Raw genomic sequence first — 19,452 nt, 5'->3', positions numbered from 1 at the left:
TACATGCCATTTAGTGGAGGGGGTAGGAGGAAGAAGGGAAAAGGTTTTTCAAGGGTCAATGTTGAAAAATTATCCTTGCATGTGTTTTGAAAATAAAAAAAATTTCAATAAAAAAATTTTGAGGTTGACTTTCCCTATTTTGCCTAAGGTAGAAGAAAAATAACTACTCATACTCATCCTAGTTCTCATTTATACAGAATCTTTAACCTGCTCCATGTTTCCAACCTGGAAGCCCAGCTTTAGAAAGCATAGTGGCCCTCTATTCTAGGGGGAATCACCATATTAGTGTCTTAGTGTACATCCACAATCTACTTTAGCACTTCTGAAACTCTGAACTCCTTAACTCAAGAGATCCACCAATCAATTTGTCTCCCTAGCAATTAGCAGGGTGCATCACCATGCCAGCCATATATGTATGTATTTATAGAGTGTATATAGTTTATGTATACATGTATACATATACAGATAGAATGCAGATGAATATCAGAGACAGATGGACACAGACAGATAGTCAGATAGATAGTTGTAGTTAATGTGGAACCAGTTCTAGTGCTTACTTTACTTTAGTTCTTCATAAAGATCTTTCTATATTTCCTAATATGTTTCATGTTTCTTTTTTTCTATCATTACAATAATCTATTTACATCAATAAAGCATAACTTTTTCAGATATTTGCCAATCATTGAACACATAGACAGTTTCTCTTTTTTTTTTTTAATTTGTTTCTCATGTTTTGTTATTAGAAGTGGAACAAGGCATATTTAGGTACATAGAGGGGTACCACAAAGTAGTGGGAAGAGCAATGAATCTGTACTCAAATGACTTAGGTTCAAATCTTAGCTCTTTCTTGCTGCCACTTTGTACTGGGTGTACTTTATTTCTAGACCTGTTTCCTCATCTATACAATGAGGGAATTGGACTAGATAGCCTTTAAGATCACATTCAATTCTAACTCTGTGATCCTATGAAATCTTAGCAATGGAATCACTGTGGCAAAAAGTACCATTTTGTGACTCTTATTATATACTGTCATCTTTCTCCCTAAAATGTTTATAGTAAACTACAGTTCTACCAATAATGTATTAGAAAGTTCAGTTTGGGTCAGTTTCAAAAAGTCCTATCATACCAGGATGGAAAAAAAAATGATGCTGTTTTTCAAGATTTCTTCAGATTTGTATGCAGTACATTAACAAAATTCTACTGAAATTAACAGTGTAAAAATTATTTGACTTTGGCCAATTCTATGTGTATATGAGTGAGAGACTTTGGACAACTTGTCCAAATCCTTTTGGAAGCAGGCATATTAGGTTTCTGAATTGGCTCTAACCAAAGGATTCTGGCATAGGAACTGTTTTGTAAATTCCATTCCATCCTTTCCCTGGGCCTCCAATCTTTTCCTTTTACATGTTATCACTTGTTGAGATGAGACAGAGTTGAGACAGAATTCTGTTTCCAAGCTAAAGCAGGGAAAATAAGCTAAGATTCCTAGTTTCCAATCCAGTAGTTTTACTATTTATTATATTCTGATCTTCATAATCATAATAAGCATTTGGCTCATCATGCAATTAAATTCTAGATATCTCCAGTCCTACACAAGAGGATGTTTAGGGAGGACTGGTTAATTATAGAGAAAACATTAAACAGACTATATAGAAGTCCCTGAAAAGAGAAAGGAGTAAAGAATATAGAAGGAAAAGAGTGTAGACTCATGAATCCTATAGAAGATCCCCTAAACTGACTACTGATTGAAACCAAAATTCCTAAACCAAGCTAACCCTACTCTTGCTCCCCGCCTTGGATTAGGGGCTCTGGATGAATGGGATGTGGCACCATTTAGTTCCTGGGAGTTATTCTCTTTACTTCCAGTGATTTGTTCTCCCTTTTCCAAAACATGCAACCTTTAAGGTTCCACTTCTATTTGTCCTAATTCCTTCATAGGGCTACAATAAGAGATAGGCCAAATGGCAGTGAGACCCCTTTCCCTGACCTGGCAGTCCCTTTGTGCCCTGTGACCCACTGCCAAAGCTTTAAGCTACCATGCCATAGGGGATAATAAAGAAAGATTTTATCTTTCTTCACCTAACATTGTTCTGAAACTTGTCTTAAAGATAACAAATGACCTCAACTGCTAAAGCTGTTAAGCTTTTTCTCTCTCTTACTCCTTGAACTTTCTATACTTTATACTATGAATCAATTGCATGACACATTTACTAAAATGTTGGAGTTGGAGCTGGCCTGAGCTTAAATCCTATCTCAGATACTGTGACTGACCACTGGCCAAGTCACTGATCTCTTTCAGTTCTGGTTTCCTCACCTGTGAAATGAGGATATTCATTCTGAACCCCTATCAGGTTCAGATAAAATGACATGTAAAGTATTCTATCATTACTGCTATTCACCACATTTTCCTTCTCGATACTCTCTTTTCCCTTGGCTTTGTGACCGCTTTTTCCTTTTTCTAGCTTCCTACCTGATTTCTTTTTTAGTCTTTGATGAATCATTATTCATCCTTTCTTCTTAATTTGAGTATTCATACAAGGCTCCATCCTGAGCCCTTTTTTCTTTCTATACTTTCTCCCTTACTGAGCTTATCCAACTCCAAAGGTTCAATGATCATGTCTAGATCTATAATATCCAAATCTCTGTGTCCAACGCTAGACCTCCATATTGCTAAATGCTTCATATCTTCACTCTAATGTTCCACTGGCATCTGACACTCACTATGACTAAAATCTCCCTTAACAAACTTCCCTCTCTTCTACTTTTCTTATTTCTATTAAGAATAAGATCCTCTTCTCATTCATAATAATTAAATAGCTACATTCATATAACCTTGAAAGTTTGCAAAGTGCTTTCTTTAAAATATTCAATCTCAGTTGATCCTCACAAGTGTGAATTAGGTGCCATTATTATCACCATTTTACATATGAGGAAGGTTATTGTTTGTCCTTCACTGTCAAAGAGGACCAGACATCAGGGTGCTGATGCCATAAGATGCAAGTGGATTAGATTTAAGTGAGGGAGGACTATGCAAGGTCATCAGCCTCAGAGTCATCTGGGTCCAAGGGCAAGATATTGATCAAGACAATGGGAGACCTTGGACCTTCTTAAGCTAAGGTCTTCAATAAGTATCAGTTTGACTGATCTGAGAAAGGTTTACTATCTTGCCCAGAGTCACCCCATTGGTAAGTGTCTGAAGTAGGATTTGACTTCAGAACTTCCCAACTCCAAGGTCAGCTCTGTAACTTGAAGCCTCTATCTCTTTTTTTTTTTCTTTTCTGTCATCCTCCACAGCCAAAAAGTTTTCACCTGCTGATGATTTCATTTCTCCATTTTTCAAGCCCAAATGCTTTGTTCCATTTATACTTAACACAGGTCTTTAAATCCCCTTGTTTAGAATAATAGAATAGCCTCCTTATTGGTCTCCCTGCTTCCAGTTTCTTCTTCAATCCACCCTTCACACAGCTGTCCAAATAATATTCCTAAAACACAAACCAGGCCACTCCCCTGTTCCAGTGACTCCCTGTTGACTCAAAGATAAAAGTAGAAATTTCTTTGCTTCTAAGGACCTTCAAAATCTGGCTTTAAACCTGGTTTCAACTTTTCCAGTCTTATTTCCAATTACTGCCTTCAAAACTATTTACAGCCAAGATGAACTACTAACTTTTCTCCATGCTTATGTCCCATTTTCTGCATTTAAAATGCAGAATGTGCTCCCTTATTATCCCTACCACTCAGAATCCTTTAAGACTGAGGGGCCACCTCCTCAATGAGGACTTCCCTATTTCCCCCCAGTCGTTAGTGATTACTTCTTCCTTAAATTGCCTTGTATTTATTTATGTGTTTACATTTTGTGTAGGAACTAGTTTTGGGAGTGGGGTTCAGAAGGGAGAGGATACAAAAGTAAAAATTCCTTCCACTAATGTTAATCAGCAACTCATCTGTAAGTTACAATCTTAGATCACTGTTTGGAAGACCAGGAGGTTATGACTTGCCCAAGATTCCTTAGTCAAGATAAGTCATCAAAGGCACAACTTCAATTCTAATCTTCCTGATTGAAGGGTCAACTTTTCTTTGACTGTGCCATACGGCTTCTTATAAATATCATATCTCCTCAGTAGAGCACAAGTTCTCTGAGGGTAAATATTGTTTTATTTTTATTCTCGTACTATCAGGACCTACCACAGTGCCATAACAGACACTTCCTATATGTTTACTAAATTGGATTGAATTAATGTTAATTATAACAGTGCCTACAAGGTAATATCAACAAATTCCTCCAAATTTAACTGGCAGGATTACTTCTTTTTTTTAATAACTTTTTTTTTATTTTCAAAATATATGCAAAGATAATTTTCAACATTCACCCTTGTGAAACCTTGTGTTCCAAATTTTTCTCCCTCCCTTTCCCCTCTCCCTCCCCAGACAGCAAATAATCCAATATAGGTTAAACTTGTGCAATTCTACTATATATATTTCCATATTTACAGTATTATTTTTTAATGCACACATGTTGCTCTATAGTCATGACTTCTCATGACCTTGGTACCCCATCTCCTTTTCACTTTGGTCTCTCCCACATTTCCACACCTTACCTTCTACCTTGCACATTTTCACCTGTTGCACTACTCCAGTGTCATTCTCTTTCTCTGCTGGCCAGTTGTAGATGTACATGTTGGTATGAGAAGAACCTGCATCCAGCACGATCCCATACTGAGGACAAAGCAAGAGGGGAGCCAATCAACCACAAATACCCTCCTAACCAGTTAGCAGAACACCCAGTTCTCATGCTGTCAAAAGCCCTGGAACAGCATGTATTTTACTTAAAGGAGGTAATGATAGTCTTCTACATGACATCAGAGAACAAACAACCCAGTATCTCTGGTGGCTGATTCTTTTTCAGATCCACGCCAACAAGCATATTGATGTACATAATGTGCTATGGTGAAAAGGTAAGAAATCTTCTTTCTTCTAGAGACTTATAAAAGTTACAATAATAGTTCAAATTTATTTAGCCTTTTATAGTCTACAAAGCACTTTACTTGCTTTAACAACTTTATGAAGTAGAAGTTATTACTATTCCCATTTTATAGAGGGGGAAAAATGAAGCTCATAGTGAATAATTGACTTGTTCAGAGTTACATTTGTTGTTGTTCAGTCATTTCAATTGGTTCAACTTTTTGTTACCACATTTGGAGTTTTCTTAGCGAAGATAGTTGAATGGTGTGCCATGAGGCTCTCCAGATCATTTTATAGATGAGGAAATTGAGGCAAACAGGGTGACTTGCTGAGGGTTACAGAGCTTGTAAGTGTCTTAGGCTAGATTTGAACTTGTGTCTTTGTGACTCCAGACCTGATGCCCTAACCATTGTACAAACTAGCTGTCTGCAGTTACATAGTGGTAGGTATTTGTGGGAGGATTCCAACCTAGTTTTTACTGACTCCGAGTCTAGGGTTCCACCCATTGTGCCATGTTGATTTTTTCAAATTAGAAAAATAATTAAAACAAATTAATTTGTTTTATATAGGTTGTTTTTGTTTTGAGAGAGAATGTGTATGTGGGGGGGGGGGGAGGGAGGGAGGGAAAGGAAGAAAGAAAAGTAGAGGGAGAGGGAGAGAGGGAGGGAGGAAAAAAGAGAAAGAGAGTTTCTTTCAGAAAGACTCACCTGATTTTTAAGTTGCTACGAATATAAAAATTTATTCAATAGATACAACAGATATTTTTAATAGATTTCAATTCCATTATCATGCTTCAGGGATTCATGATTTCATCAGTGTGAGACTTAGCTCCATAAATGCAGATCAGAGCCCTTCTGTTGCTTAGCAGAGAGATGTTATGAGTTACTGTAGTTGAAGAAATTTGTTACTTGTAGCCAAATATCTGTTAGAGTGTCTCTAGACTGAGCTAGGCTAGCCTTCAAACAATAATCATAACATCTGTCACTAGTCCTTTTTATTCTTTCCAGTATATTGACAAGCCCTGCCAGAGCTTGCAATTCCTTGACAGAACTTTACAAAATCTGAGGGGACCACCGCACTATGATGAGACATTAAAGCAGGATATTGGTGGCAGCAATTCCATATTCCAGTTTCCATAAGCAACTCTCTGAGATTAAACATAGTAGAATCATTGCTATCTGCACTAGCAGAGAGAATTTTCTCATCGAAAGTTTCTGTTATAAATAAAAGCACAGGTTTAGTTAAAAAAAAAAAGAAATCCACATTATGTACACTTAAATGTAAGGGGGGAAAAAAGGTTAAATTGGAGAAGGGAAAGAGATAAATATGAATGGAGAGAGAGAAAGACAAAAGGGAAAGAAAGGCTAGGCAAAAGAGAGGAGGAGGAGACAGGAGAGATATCTATGAAAAAGCAAAAGCAATATAAATAAGAGAGAGAGGAGAAGGAGAAAGGAAGTCTTTACTGAACCTGAAGCATGAACTTTCATACACAATGCATATGAAGATCTGGAGTGGTTCTTGTAAAGGCTCGCAAAGGAGAACTCACAGAACAAGGTTAACACTGACTAATAGATAGAAAACAATCCTTCCCCTTTCGTCTATGCACAGCATGTGGTCCTCTGCTCTTTGTCCAATTACTAAATGCCTCTGAAAATACATTGTTAAGGAGTTCATTTCCAAATAGCAGCATTAGGAATAAGAGGTCTCCTGACTCCCTTATGAATTTTAAGTTCTTTCTCCTTATAAAGAACCAGTCATTCCTCAAGGAAATGGTACTTTAATTCTCAAAGACCTAGAAAGTGAGGCCCTCTAGAAGGCTGTTTAACTCTGGAAAATCCCAAGTTCTTCCCCTTGGAGTGAGGTGGTGGTGGTGGTGGTGGTGGTAACTATCCTTTAAAGTATTATTAATTGGGAGGACTTTATAGGTCTCTATGGAAGAAGAGGCCTATCAGAAAGAAAGGAAGTTTTCTTTATTGTTTAAGGGCTTGACTGTGAAATATTTTTATGTCCTTTCTATGTAAATAACATTTATTCTATGACATCCAAAAAGGGGGGAGGGGGAAGAACCTATTTTAACAAAAAGGGAGAAAAGAACCCATTTGAACAAAAATATTTATAACACTTTGTGGTGGCTAAGAATTGGAAATCAAAGGGAAGCCCATCAAGAAAAAGTGGGAAAAGGACCTATTTGTACAAAAATATTTAAAGCTATGCTTTTTCTCAGTGGCTGAGAAATGTAAATCAAAGGAATACTTATCAAGTTTTCAAAAAAACCTAGAAGGACTTACATGAACTGATGCACAATGAAGTGAACAGAACCCAGAGAAGGTTGTAAACAGTAACAATAATATTGTTAAGAGAAGAACTGTGAATACTTTATTATTCTCAGTAATACAATGAACTAAGTTACAGGGGTCCTCAAATTTTTTAAATACGGGGCCAGTTCACTGTCCCTCAGACTGTTGGAGGGCCGGACTATAGTAAAAACAAAAATTTTGTTTTGTGGACCTTTAAATAAAGAAACTTCATAGCCCTGGGTGAAGGGGATAATCGTCCTCAGCTGCCGCATCTAGCCCGCAGGCTGTAGTTTGACGACCCCTTCAATCCCAAAAGATTAATGATAAAGCATACTATCTATCTGACTACCATTTGGAAACTACTAGGTACCTATACTCCCATCTGTGTGGGGAATAGTAAGAAACAAGAAACTAAAGTTCCCAAAATATATTCAGACTCCTCATGTAAAGAGAAGGCCTATGTCATAAGAGTTATAACAAGAAGAAACTATATGATAGATATCCCACCCTCCAATACGCCATCATAATGCCACTTGCAGTATTGTTCCAAAAATGGATCAAAGAATCTTATATATAGATGACATAGATAAATGTCAAAGAGCCTTCTCATAGCTCACCTATTTCAACCTCCCAATCCAAAAGACCAAGACTTCACATAACCCTGCAGAATCTAAATGGACTCTTCCAATGAAGAAGATATGTCATGTTCCATACTCTCCAACAATAAAAGGTAGAGAAGAAAGCCCCAAGAATGGGGGAAGATTAATTTTATTGACCCCACCTCCATAAGGGACAGGTAGGTTCAAGACTTTAGAGAAGAACAATTTAGGAGAGAGAACTAGTCCTCTATATATCTCCAAAGATAAACCAGACCACAAAGCCTTGTCAAGAAATTGGAGTGAACAATGGTAGACCTGATCAAATAGTATAGTGAGATTTTAAAGAAACCCAAGAGGAAAGAATAGCCGTTGAAAGGCACCTTAAAAGACACACAGACATCTTAAAAGATAAACTTTGCCCTTATTTTGAACCATAATGTAAATCTTCATATTTTGCACTTATAATGGGAGGTAAATAGCATAATAGAAAAAAAACACTGGAAAAGAAGTAAAGAGTCTGGCTTGTTCTGGTTCTACTTTTAAGCAAGTCATTTCACCTAATTAGGCCTCAGTTTTCTTATCTATAAAATGAGAGATATACTCAATAAATATATATTAAGCACCTAGTGGATGCACAACACAGTGCTGGGGCAGACCAGGGTAGGGGAGAGAGAAAAGTTTAGACAGAGGTCCTATACTCAAGGAGCTTACAGTCTAGTAAGTCTCTAATGCTCCCCCACCACCAACTCCAACATTTTATGAATCTAAACCTAAAGAGGCAGATCATTTAAAGTTAACCTGAAAATAACATCCTTACCAATATCTCTAAGTGGAATAACAAAAAATAACAGAAGCAACTCTTCTGAACTTTCCTTAGATACATTGTTTTTCTGAACCCTACATTCTTTTAAAGCATTTGTTTCTTTAATATTTATTCCTGTAGCTCCATCAACCACTCTCAGAAGTTCTAATGATTTATAAGCAGTCTGTCCTTTTAAATGTCACTTTGGTGATCTGCAAACAAGTCTTTTTCTGTCCCCAGGAAACCACTAATCTGGCCTACTAATTCTTTGGTTTAGAGAAACAGGAAGAGAAATCTTTTTTAAAATGATAATAGTGGGTCACTCTTAAAAACAAGGCCAAGATTTTCTTTATTTCCAACTAAAAAACATTTTGAAATGCAGTTTTAAAAATACACATATAGAATTATACAAAATTCTGGATCATGAAATCAGAACCGATCTTTCCAAATACTCCATAAAGACATCACACCACAAAATCTTTCTCATCTGAGAACAATCCTTTGATCCACTTTTTGAAGTGGAAGTTTTGGGAAATTCCAGGAACATTGAACACCAGATGCATGTCTCAGAGAATGCCAGTAGTGGGAATGTCTCAAGTGAAATATTCACAGTAAAGTTCTCTTTATAATATTGATTGGACAAAGCAGTCCAGAAGGTGAGAGGAGAACTTAACTCAAATAGAGAAAAGTCAAAATTAACAGTCAGTCTCCAAACAAAAGTGTTGTGATTGGAAATTGCATGCCTGGAAGTATAGGAAGAATTCTTTTTGATTAGCTGTTCTGTATAGATCCTTACGACTGTTCCAAAAAGGATTTGTCATTCAGTGATGGACAAGCTTAGAAGATTGTAAAACAGCCCTTTTCCAAATGCTCTTGAGAGCCAGAAGCTTTGGGAAAGAGATGTGGAAACAGGGAGATTCCAAATGAAGCAAAGGACCATTAGATATAATAAATATAATGCTAGTTAAGGTTCTTTTTTGATCCCTTGCAATAATTCTGTGAACTAGATACTATTATTATCCCTAAAGAAACTATAAACCTTGCTTGAGGTCAAAAAATTGATGAAGGTTTAAGGGGGAATATGAATCACTGCTTTCTCTAACTCCAAGTCCAGTGTCTGTACATGGTACCTTAGTGCCTCTCCAACTTTATTAGGATCCAAGAAATGAAGATATGAGTAGCATGTTACAGTGACCTGCTGTATATGCTCTTCCTTACTATTCCAAGTCCAAGCTGGTCTTCCTCTTAGAGACTGTAAAAGACATTAAAATATGCATATTTCTCTTCATTATGCTTTGTGAGAGAAGATGAATCATTCTTAAGGAGAATAGAAGCCAAGAAAAAGAAAATTCCAAGAGACCAAAAGAAGAAGACATGGGTATACATCACTGGTTTTAATGAAGAGTGTTCTCAGACATATTGAAAGGAAACTTTCAAGCATGAAAAAAGATGCTCTAGCTATAGCCAAAATGCCATTGTTTTCCAGAATAAAGATAGAAGATAGTGGTTGATAACATCTACTGAGAACTCTTGTTTAACAAGGTGAAAACATATCACAAATCCACGTTTTTGTAGAATATGTCCAAGATATGACAGAGCCCTAGACAAGTTGGATTTTCTTCTATCTTCTATCCATTTCTAACTTCCATTCTAATTTCTTCTAACTTCTATCCATTTCTACTCTTCTGGGTGGGAATGAATGGAAACAGAAAAACAAATACATTTCTTGAAAATGTTAAGAAATGATAAGAAAATTGAAAATCTGTGTTTCTTTTGTCTCTTTTTTCATTTAATTCTTTTCAATTAATGAGCATTTTCTGTCTTTCAACCTTATCTATTCCCATGGGAAAAAACCTCCTTGTAACAAATATGCACAGTCCAACAACAAAAAAAATTCCCCACAGCATATTGTTTTAATCCTGAATACTCCCTGACATCTCTCTGCCAGGATTGATAGCATAGGTCATCATAGGTCTCTTAGAATTATGGTTAGTTATTGCATTGATCAGAATTCTTAAATGGAAAGTTTTTTGTCTTTACAATATTGTTATTATAGAAATTGTTCTCCTAGTTTTGCTTACTTCATTTTGCATCAGTAAGTATTCCCACATTTCTCTGAAAAATGTCCCTCTAAGTCAATTCTTATTGCATAATAGAATTTCATTACCTTCATAGGCCATAATTTGTTCTTTTATCCCCAACTGATGAGAACTCCCTTAGTTTACTGTTCTTCATTGTTATAAAGAATGGCTATACATGACAAATATAGACATATATTTAGGAGAATTGTACATGTTTAACCTATATCAGATTGCTTGTTGTCTAGGGGAAAAGGTTAGGGGGAAGGAGAGAAGAAAAATTTGGAATACAAGGTTTTGCAAAGGCAAATGTTGAAAACTAATTTTGCATATATTTGGAAAAACTAAAAAAAACACAAAAATAATAGCTATAAATATTTTTGTACTTATGGAATTTTCCTCCTTTTTCCATCTCATTTCTGCTAAAGTCCTTGTAGTATCACTGGACAGCTAGGTGATGCAATAGATAATATGCTGGGTCTCAAATCAGGAAAACTCTTTCTACTGAGTTCAAATCTGGCTTCAGACATTTACTAGCAGGATAACCCCAGGCAAATCATTTAGCACTGTTTGCCTCAATTTCCTCATTGGAAAATAAGTTGGAGAAGGAAAACCATTCCAGTATCTCTGCCAAGAAAACCCCAAGTAGAAAAAAAATTTAAATAAAAATAAAAAAATAAAAAGCACCCCTAAGTGGGATCACAAAAAGTCTGTCTTTCTTTCTTTCTTTCTTTCTTTCTTTCTTTCTTTCTTTCTTTCTTTCTTTCTTTCTTTCTTTCGCCAGTTTGAAGAGTATAGTATAGAAACTCAGGCCTTTTCCATTTTTATTTCTTCTTCCAGATGGTGGTCATCACTTTGGAAGAAGCTGGCTGTATAGATGCTTGTGATTGACAAGAATGTGGTTTCATAGACAGAGACCCATAATACCCCATAAGGGGTGGAGAATGAGAGGGATATGTTTAAGAATTAATCAAGAGGACTTTAAATTAAATTTTGAAGAGAAAGGGAAAAAAAAAAACAGATGCAATTGTAGACCTGAATAAAGCAGAAAGAACATTGGGAAGATGGTATCATTAAATCTAAAATGAAAATGAAAAGGAAGCTGGTGGAGAATGTAATTTCAGATAGCAATATAATTGCACAAATGACTTCACTGCAGCTCACTTTAAGTTGGAGAAGTGAGAATTAGGGTAATGGACTTGGCCCAGCCCAAGCAGGCTAGAATGAAAACTATATATACCTTATTATGCAATGAAGGACTGGGTTGCCATGGGCTTAGGTGAGGAGGTACAGAAATAAAATTACCAGAGCAGGCAGGTCTGGATTAGGCTATATCATAAAGACACAATGGAAAAAGGATACAAATTTCTCCAGAATATATTAATGAAGGACAAAGTCAAAGAAAAGAAAATGAGATAAGAGAGAAAGAAGTATGACACAGTTAATAAGGAAGTTGGAGACAGGAACACGCAGATTCAAATCTTGACTCAAATTCTTCATAATTTGTGGCTCCAGTCCAGCCACTTACCCACACTATGGTATAGTTCCCTTATCTCCAAAATAGGTGAGAAGTTAGAGACTAAGACCTCTCAGATCCCTTCTAGCTTCAAATCTATGACTTTATGATCCTATGACAAACAAGTATATAATTAATTATTTGGCCATGGTAAAGCCTGAAGGATTAGAAGAATCAGCCAGAGAATGTCCCTCAGCTCTCATGGTATCAGGGATGAGTTTCCCTCAGGACAAGCTTGTAGGCCCCAAATTAGGACAATAACCAATGCACAGAGTGTAGTTAACAAAGGAAATCCAAAATTGAAAGAAAAGAAGGTCAGGTTTTAAAACTCAAAGATTTGGTAGACTATAAGTAAGGATATCCTGGAAGCAGCTCAAACTGATTGTGAAATTTTCAGTACAAGCATCAACATCTCAGAAATCAGTAAATGCTACAAATCAGAATTCGATTTATTGTTTTGCTGATTGTCTACACTTTAAAAAGTGAAAGGGAAGATAATAATGTAGATTGAACTTAAAAGTATGACTTGCAGTTGATTAACATTTGTTAGGGTACCTGTGTAATAAGAGGCTTGGTGGAAACACAAAGAGAAATTGAATGATCAGGGCAGGTTAATTGTCTCTTCAAATTAGACTTACCTTAACATTTTTTGGCAGTGGCTTGTTCTGTGTTAGACCCACTGTGATTAATGCAATTACAGCCAAGAAAAATAAGAAACCAAGAATGACCAGGATATTCTTGGATCCACATCTCTTTGGCTTAGTATCTGTAACCAAAAAGAAATGATTGTCAGCCAATAAGGATTTATTAAGTTCCTGCAGTATATCAGGATCTGTGCTGTTACTGGGGATACAAAGAAAGGTAGACAGACCTCTCTGTTATTTATTCAGTAAGTATTTACTGAGTGCCTGCTCAGTAATGTGCTGGGTTTGGGAAAGAAGAAGACAGCAAAATATTAAAAATTAGTCTCTACCCATGAATAACTTGTAAGAGTTGATAAGCAAGGACTAATTCACATGAAACAAAACATCAGTCCCATGATGTTATACCCTCCTCAGTTATGTTACAAATAAATTTTTCTTCTCTGACAAGCATGTATATGTTTGATACATTTTAGATTTTCATAATTATAGGTAGAATAAAATATTATATTTCATAATTATGTAAATTATATGAATATGAATTACATGAATATATAGTACATTTTAATTATATAGTACACTTTAATTTGGAGATTTTTGGAGAGAGCAAAGGTTATCATTGTAGTTTTTGTAAACATTTAATTAATAAGTCTAAATTATATATATATTAGACATATATTTGTCTATATTTAGATTTTATATATATACATATACATATATATATGTATATATAAAGAGTGGTATATTAAATTACACTGGGGTTCACAGCACAGTTTTGCTGTTGCTGTTGCTGTTGGAAGGAGTTCAAGGAACTTACAAACCAAAAAAAAACTGATAACCACTGCAGGCAGATTGCTAGTCTGGAAGTCAAGAAGACCTGGGTCTGAATGCTCCCTTTAACCTAGCTATATGACCATGCACAACTGCTTTAACCACTCTGAGCTTTAATTTCTTGATCTGCATAATGTAATAAATAATTTGGGTAGTAACAAACTCTCACAGTTGTTGCACAATTCTAATGAGATAATTCCTATAAAGCATTTTGCAAAGTTTAAAGTAATTATTTATATAAATATTAATGATTTATATAAATATTAATGGTTTATATCAATATCACTTTATATAAATATCAAAATAAATATTAATTCATTTAAATATAAATATCCTATATTTCTCTTGTTCATTTCCTCCCATAAATCTTTCATAGAAGATGTGCCCAATATGAGGGGAAGGTCTGTGGCTAAGTTTCTCTTAAATTTCATAGATATCAATCAGTCCATCCAGAAACATTTATTAAGCACCTACTATCTATTAGGCACTATCCTAAAGGACACTAGGCACTTATGTTGGAGACAACATATTAAAGAAACTAGGGAGATATGAGATAAAAGATAGGAAAGACTCAATCAAGTTTTATGCTTCTTAGAGTAAATCTCAATCAACTTATTAATCAACTAATAATTGGATTAAGAATGAAAAGTCCTTGGATAAACCAGAGTGAGGCTGACAGGAAAAGTATTCAGACTGAAAAATCTTAGTCATGCATAAAATAACAGACCAGTGAAAAATCAGAAACTAAAGATTTAGAATTGAGAGGGATTTGGAAGTTTGGCTAAGGAAAGAAAAGAGTAGAAATCTAGTAGCTCAGGGACAACTAGCAAAAGAACAAAGAAAAAGTGAGACCTCCCAGTGACTAAGAAGATAGAGTAAGGAGGGCCATCTACCCTGAAGGCAAACTGAAACACTGTTTGTACCTACCCCATCAAAGACTTAGGGAAGTTCCCAGAAAAAAATCTGTTTTTGGCCTAACTTCTCTTTCTAGTACCTGTCTATTAACAGACATTATGATATAAGACTCTATGGCTTTTTTTTACCCAAACATTTCCAGTAGCCCCAATTTCACTTTACCACAAAGAGGCCACCAAGGGTTGAGTAGAAATCAAGCTGAAATGTAAATTAGGGCTGAGTCAAACCTTTTCCAAAACATTAGGAATTTTCTCACTGGGAATATGGACAGATTGGGACTATACAACTCATTTTTTTGGTTAATATATAAATTTGTTTAAAGCAGCATATGAACCTGAAAGGACATTCTAATACTCATAGGCTTAAAAAGATATAATTATTTCAATAGCATGTTATACTAAAATAAAATCCTTCCCTTGTAACAAATAAATATAATCAAGCTAAACAAACTTATACATTGGTCAGAGTTGAAAATTCATGTCTCTGTTCAGTTCTGCAAATGTGTATTGTATCTAGGATATACTGCAACATGTTTAACATGTATAGGACTGCTTGCCATCTTGGGGGGGGGAGGAGGGAGGGAGGGGAAAAAACGAAACATGAGTGATTGCAAGGGATAATGCTGTGTAAAAATTATCCTGGCATGGATTCTGTCAATACAAAGTTATTATTAAATAAAATTAAATTTAAAAAAAAAAAAAAGAAAAAAGAAAACTTCCAGCATGTTGGAAAGAATACTGATCTGAGAATACAGATCCCCATCTTGGGCAAAGCATAAAAAAAAAAAAAAAAAAAAAAGAAAATTCATGTCTCATTTTGTACCTATAATATATCACACCCCCCTCCCCCGCCAAGAAATGGAAAAGTGGAAAATATGCTTCATCATTAATATTCTGGAGTCAGAACTGGATATTGCAATTACCTGAGTTCTTAAATCTCTCAGTTAGCTTTCAGTTGAGGGGATGTCCATTAGTTGGGAATGGCCAAATAAGTTGTAGTATATGATTGTGATGGAATATTATTTGTTATAAGAAATGACAAGGAACATGGTTACCCAAAAATAAAACAAAACAAAACAAAACCCAAACCCACCCAAAAAATAACTTGAGAAATCTTATAAGAACTGATGCAAAGTGAAGTGAGCAGAGCCAAGATTACATTGTACTTAGCTATTCTGATGAAGATAATTCAAGACAATTCCCAAGAACTCATGAAGAAATATCATGATGAATACCTCCAGATAGAGAACTAATGATGGACTCAGAGTGCAGATGGAAACATACTTTTTTCCTTTTATTTTTCTTGTTTTAGTGTGTATGATTTTTTTCGACAACATGGCTAATATGGAAATATGGATTGCATAACTTCCCAATATATCATATTAGAAAGTATAATCAATATATATTGCTTACTCTCTCAAGAAATAGAAGGTCAAGAGGAAGGAAGAGAATTTGGAATATAAAATTTTTCTTAAATGAACATTTAAAAAGTTAATGTAGTTGGGAAATAGTTACTGAAATAAATTAAAATGTATATTTTAAAAAGTTTCCTTTACATTAATGTAGTCATTGTATAAATTAGTCATACTATTGGTTATATTTACTCCCTCTATACATCAATTCATACAAATCTATCCAGGTTTCTCTGAATTCCTCCATTTTATATTTTCTAATAATTTAATTATTCTAATAATTCTAATCATGCAATATTCTAATAATGTAATAATAATCCCTTTTAATAATAATCCCCTAAATAAATGATAGATTTGTTAAGCTCTTCTCCAATTGATGGGTAATACTTCATTTCCAATTCTTCCTAAAGAAAAAGTGCTGTTATAAATAGTTTTTTTGGGACACTTTAGTCCTTTCCCTTTGTCTGTGATGTCTTTGAAGTATATATCTCATAGTAGTGTCATTGTTAAAAAGGGTCAAAATGGGTCAAATTCTATATTTGTGCAGTTTAGTACTCCAAAGGCATACAAATTGCTTTTTAGAATGGTTGAACCAATTCATCATTCCCCTAATAGTTATTAGTGTACTTGTTTTCCCTCAGCCCCTCTAACATTTTGCATTTTCTTTTTCCTGTCATCTTTGCCAATAATGCGCCTAAGGTAGAATACCAGTTTTCTTTTAATATGTATTTCTTATTATTAGTAATCTGGAGCATTTATTCATACTTTCTTTTTTTGTTTCAGTTTTCTCTTTTGAAAATTGCCTCTTCATATCCTTTGACTATTTGAATGGCTCTTGTTCTTGTATATTTGAATCAGTTCCCTATGTAACTTGAATAACATATTTTTATCAGAAAGAATTGCTGCAAAAGTTTTTCCCAATTAATTGCTATTCTTATCACTCCAACTGCATTGATCATGTTTGTGCAAAAATATTTTAAATATTTAAATATTTTTAAAATATCAGTTCTTTCTCTGGAGGCAGATAGTATACTTCATCTATAGTCTTTTGGTACTGTCTTGGATAATTGTATTATTGAGAATAGCCAAGACATTCTTCATTGGACAATATTGCTATTACTGAGTGCAATATTCTCTTTCTGTTCACTTTACTTTAGATCAGTTCATTTAAGTCTTTTCAGGTTTTTCTGAAATCATTTTGCTTGTCTTTTCTTATAGTACAATAATATTCCTTTGCAATCATATACCACAGTTTGTTTTGCCATTCTCCAATTGATAGGCATCCTTTGATTTCCAATTCTTAGCCACCATAAAAAGAGCTAATATAAATATATTTATACAAATAGGCCCTTCTCTCTTTTTGGGATGTCTTTTGGATAGAGAATTAGCAATGATATTGGTGGATCAACGAGTATGCACAGTTTTATAGCTCTTTGGGCATAATGACTCATCATCTTAATTCAATATCCCCTTCCTCCCATATATTCTCTTAAATTCTTCTTGTTCTATTTTTTATTTCTTTTCCATATTCAACCATTACTGTGGACTTTGTGAATGGTGTAGAAAGTGAAATAAAAGAAAAAAGGGAAAAAAGGAGAAAAGCAGAGGAAGGCAGAAGGTAAGCCAGTATTTCAAAACTATATTAATTAAATTGTATAATAATAAAGCTAGAAGAGAATATTGAACAATTGAATTATATGAAATGATAAGCAGGATGCTCTCAGAAAAAAAGACTGCAATGGAAAGACTTCTATGAGCTGATGCAATGTACTGTGTACATTGATGCATTGTACTGTGTACAAAGTAAAAGCAATATTGTAAGATTATCAGCTGTGAATTATTTAGGTATTTCAGCATACAATGATCCAAGACAACTTTGAAGGACTTATAATGAAAAAAGCTACCCAACCCCAAACTGAATAAAGATTAAAGCATAGTTTTTTTTTTAACTATATTTTTTCTTGAGGTTTTGTTGGGTTATTTTTTGGGGGACGACCTATGTTTTCTTTCACAATATGACTATTATAGAATTGGTTTGCATGACTACATGTGTATAACCTATCAAATTGCTTATCTTCTCAATGAGGCAGAGTAGGGAAAGAGGAAGGAAGAGAATCTGGAGCTCAAGTTTTAAGAACAAATGATAAAAATTGTTTTACATGTAACTGAGGAATAATACATGCTAAATAAAAATTATAAAGAGAATATTGGAGGCATATGATACAGTGTAAAAGTATGGAAAGGAAAGCTAAGTGGTCCAGTGGATAGAATGAGGAAGACTTCTTTCCGAGTTTAAATCTAACTTCAGTCACTTTCTAGCTGTGTGATGATGGGAAAGTCTCTTTACTCTGTTTGCCTCAGTTACCTTATCTGTAAAATGAGTTGGAGAAAGAAATGGCAAACCATTCTAGTACCCTTGCTAAGAAAATCTCCAATGGGGACATGAGGGTCAAATGACTAAAAAATGACTAAACAACAACAATGAAAAGTGTGGAATTTGGAGTTAAGATATCCGAGATCAAATTTTGGCCTTGATACTTACTAGTTATGTAGCTTTGGATAAACCATTTAACTTCTTAGAACCTCAACTTATTCATCTGTTAAAGGGGTTAATACTTTCCTACATATCTCCCAGGTTGTAATGAGGAAAGCACTTGGTAAACCTTAGGCATCATGAAAATATGAGTTGTTATCATCATTATCTCATTCTACTTCTCACTTTAGAGATGAGACTATGAAAGCTCTCAAAAGTAAAAGGAAGTCCCAGGCTCACACAGAGAATTAACAGAAAGCCAAGACTCAAATCCTAGTGGTTTGGTCTGTCTCAAAATTCTTAGTGCAGTTTTAAGTTTTAATGGTTATTTTAGCTATTATTCATTTTGTGTAACTTTTGATAGTTATTTAATAATATTCAATGTAAAGCTGCACTAAGAATTTCATGGAACCCTATATAACATGAGAATGTTTTGAAATGGTAAGTGGGATGAGAGCTACCAAAGAATCCAGGCACACTTATTCTCCCTCTCTCTCGTTACTTGTAGCTGCCAACACTTTCCCAAAAAGTAGAAACTAGAATCTTTTTTTTTGACTCTAGACCTAACATTCTAACTTTGGGACTGGATTTTAAGACAAGAATTCCAGCATTGCCATAGATGAATGAATATTTCATAAGCCAGGAATCTCTAGAAGAGTTTTTATACCATTATTCCCCAAGTCCTTAATGTAAAATTAGGAGAAATGACACATTTTGGAGTGACCATTTATATTCTTCCACTCAAGTTCTCTAGTGTCTCATTGTAGCATACAATAGGCCCTGGGTCTAAAATGCTGTGCAAATAAAAAACCCAATCTAAATTTTATGAAACTGTAAAAGGTCCTATTAGAACAGGCCTGGTAATAGAAA

The 19,452-nt window shown here is 34.7% G+C and overlaps 1 protein-coding gene across 1 annotated transcript in view; it reads right to left on the bottom strand.

The window, feature by feature from the left end:
* The window catches only part of ENTPD1 (ectonucleoside triphosphate diphosphohydrolase 1), a 119,144-nt gene that overhangs the window by 33,591 nt on the left and 66,101 nt on the right, over positions 1–19,452 (bottom strand). The window contains exons 2-3 of the mRNA XM_051981755.1: positions 12,890–13,017; positions 4,596–4,713 (exon numbers count right to left, since the gene is read on the bottom strand). Coding sequence (XP_051837715.1) covers positions 4,596–4,713; positions 12,890–13,017 — 246 coding nt within the window. The remainder of the gene's footprint in view (positions 1–4,595; positions 4,714–12,889; positions 13,018–19,452) is intronic.

The sequence above is a fragment of the Antechinus flavipes genome, chromosome 2 (assembly GCF_016432865.1).
Source record: "Antechinus flavipes isolate AdamAnt ecotype Samford, QLD, Australia chromosome 2, AdamAnt_v2, whole genome shotgun sequence".
In the NCBI taxonomy this organism is placed as follows: domain Eukaryota; kingdom Metazoa; phylum Chordata; class Mammalia; order Dasyuromorphia; family Dasyuridae; genus Antechinus; species Antechinus flavipes.
The sequence above is the reverse complement of the archived record's forward strand: the minus strand, read 5'-3'. Positions and strand labels throughout refer to the sequence as shown.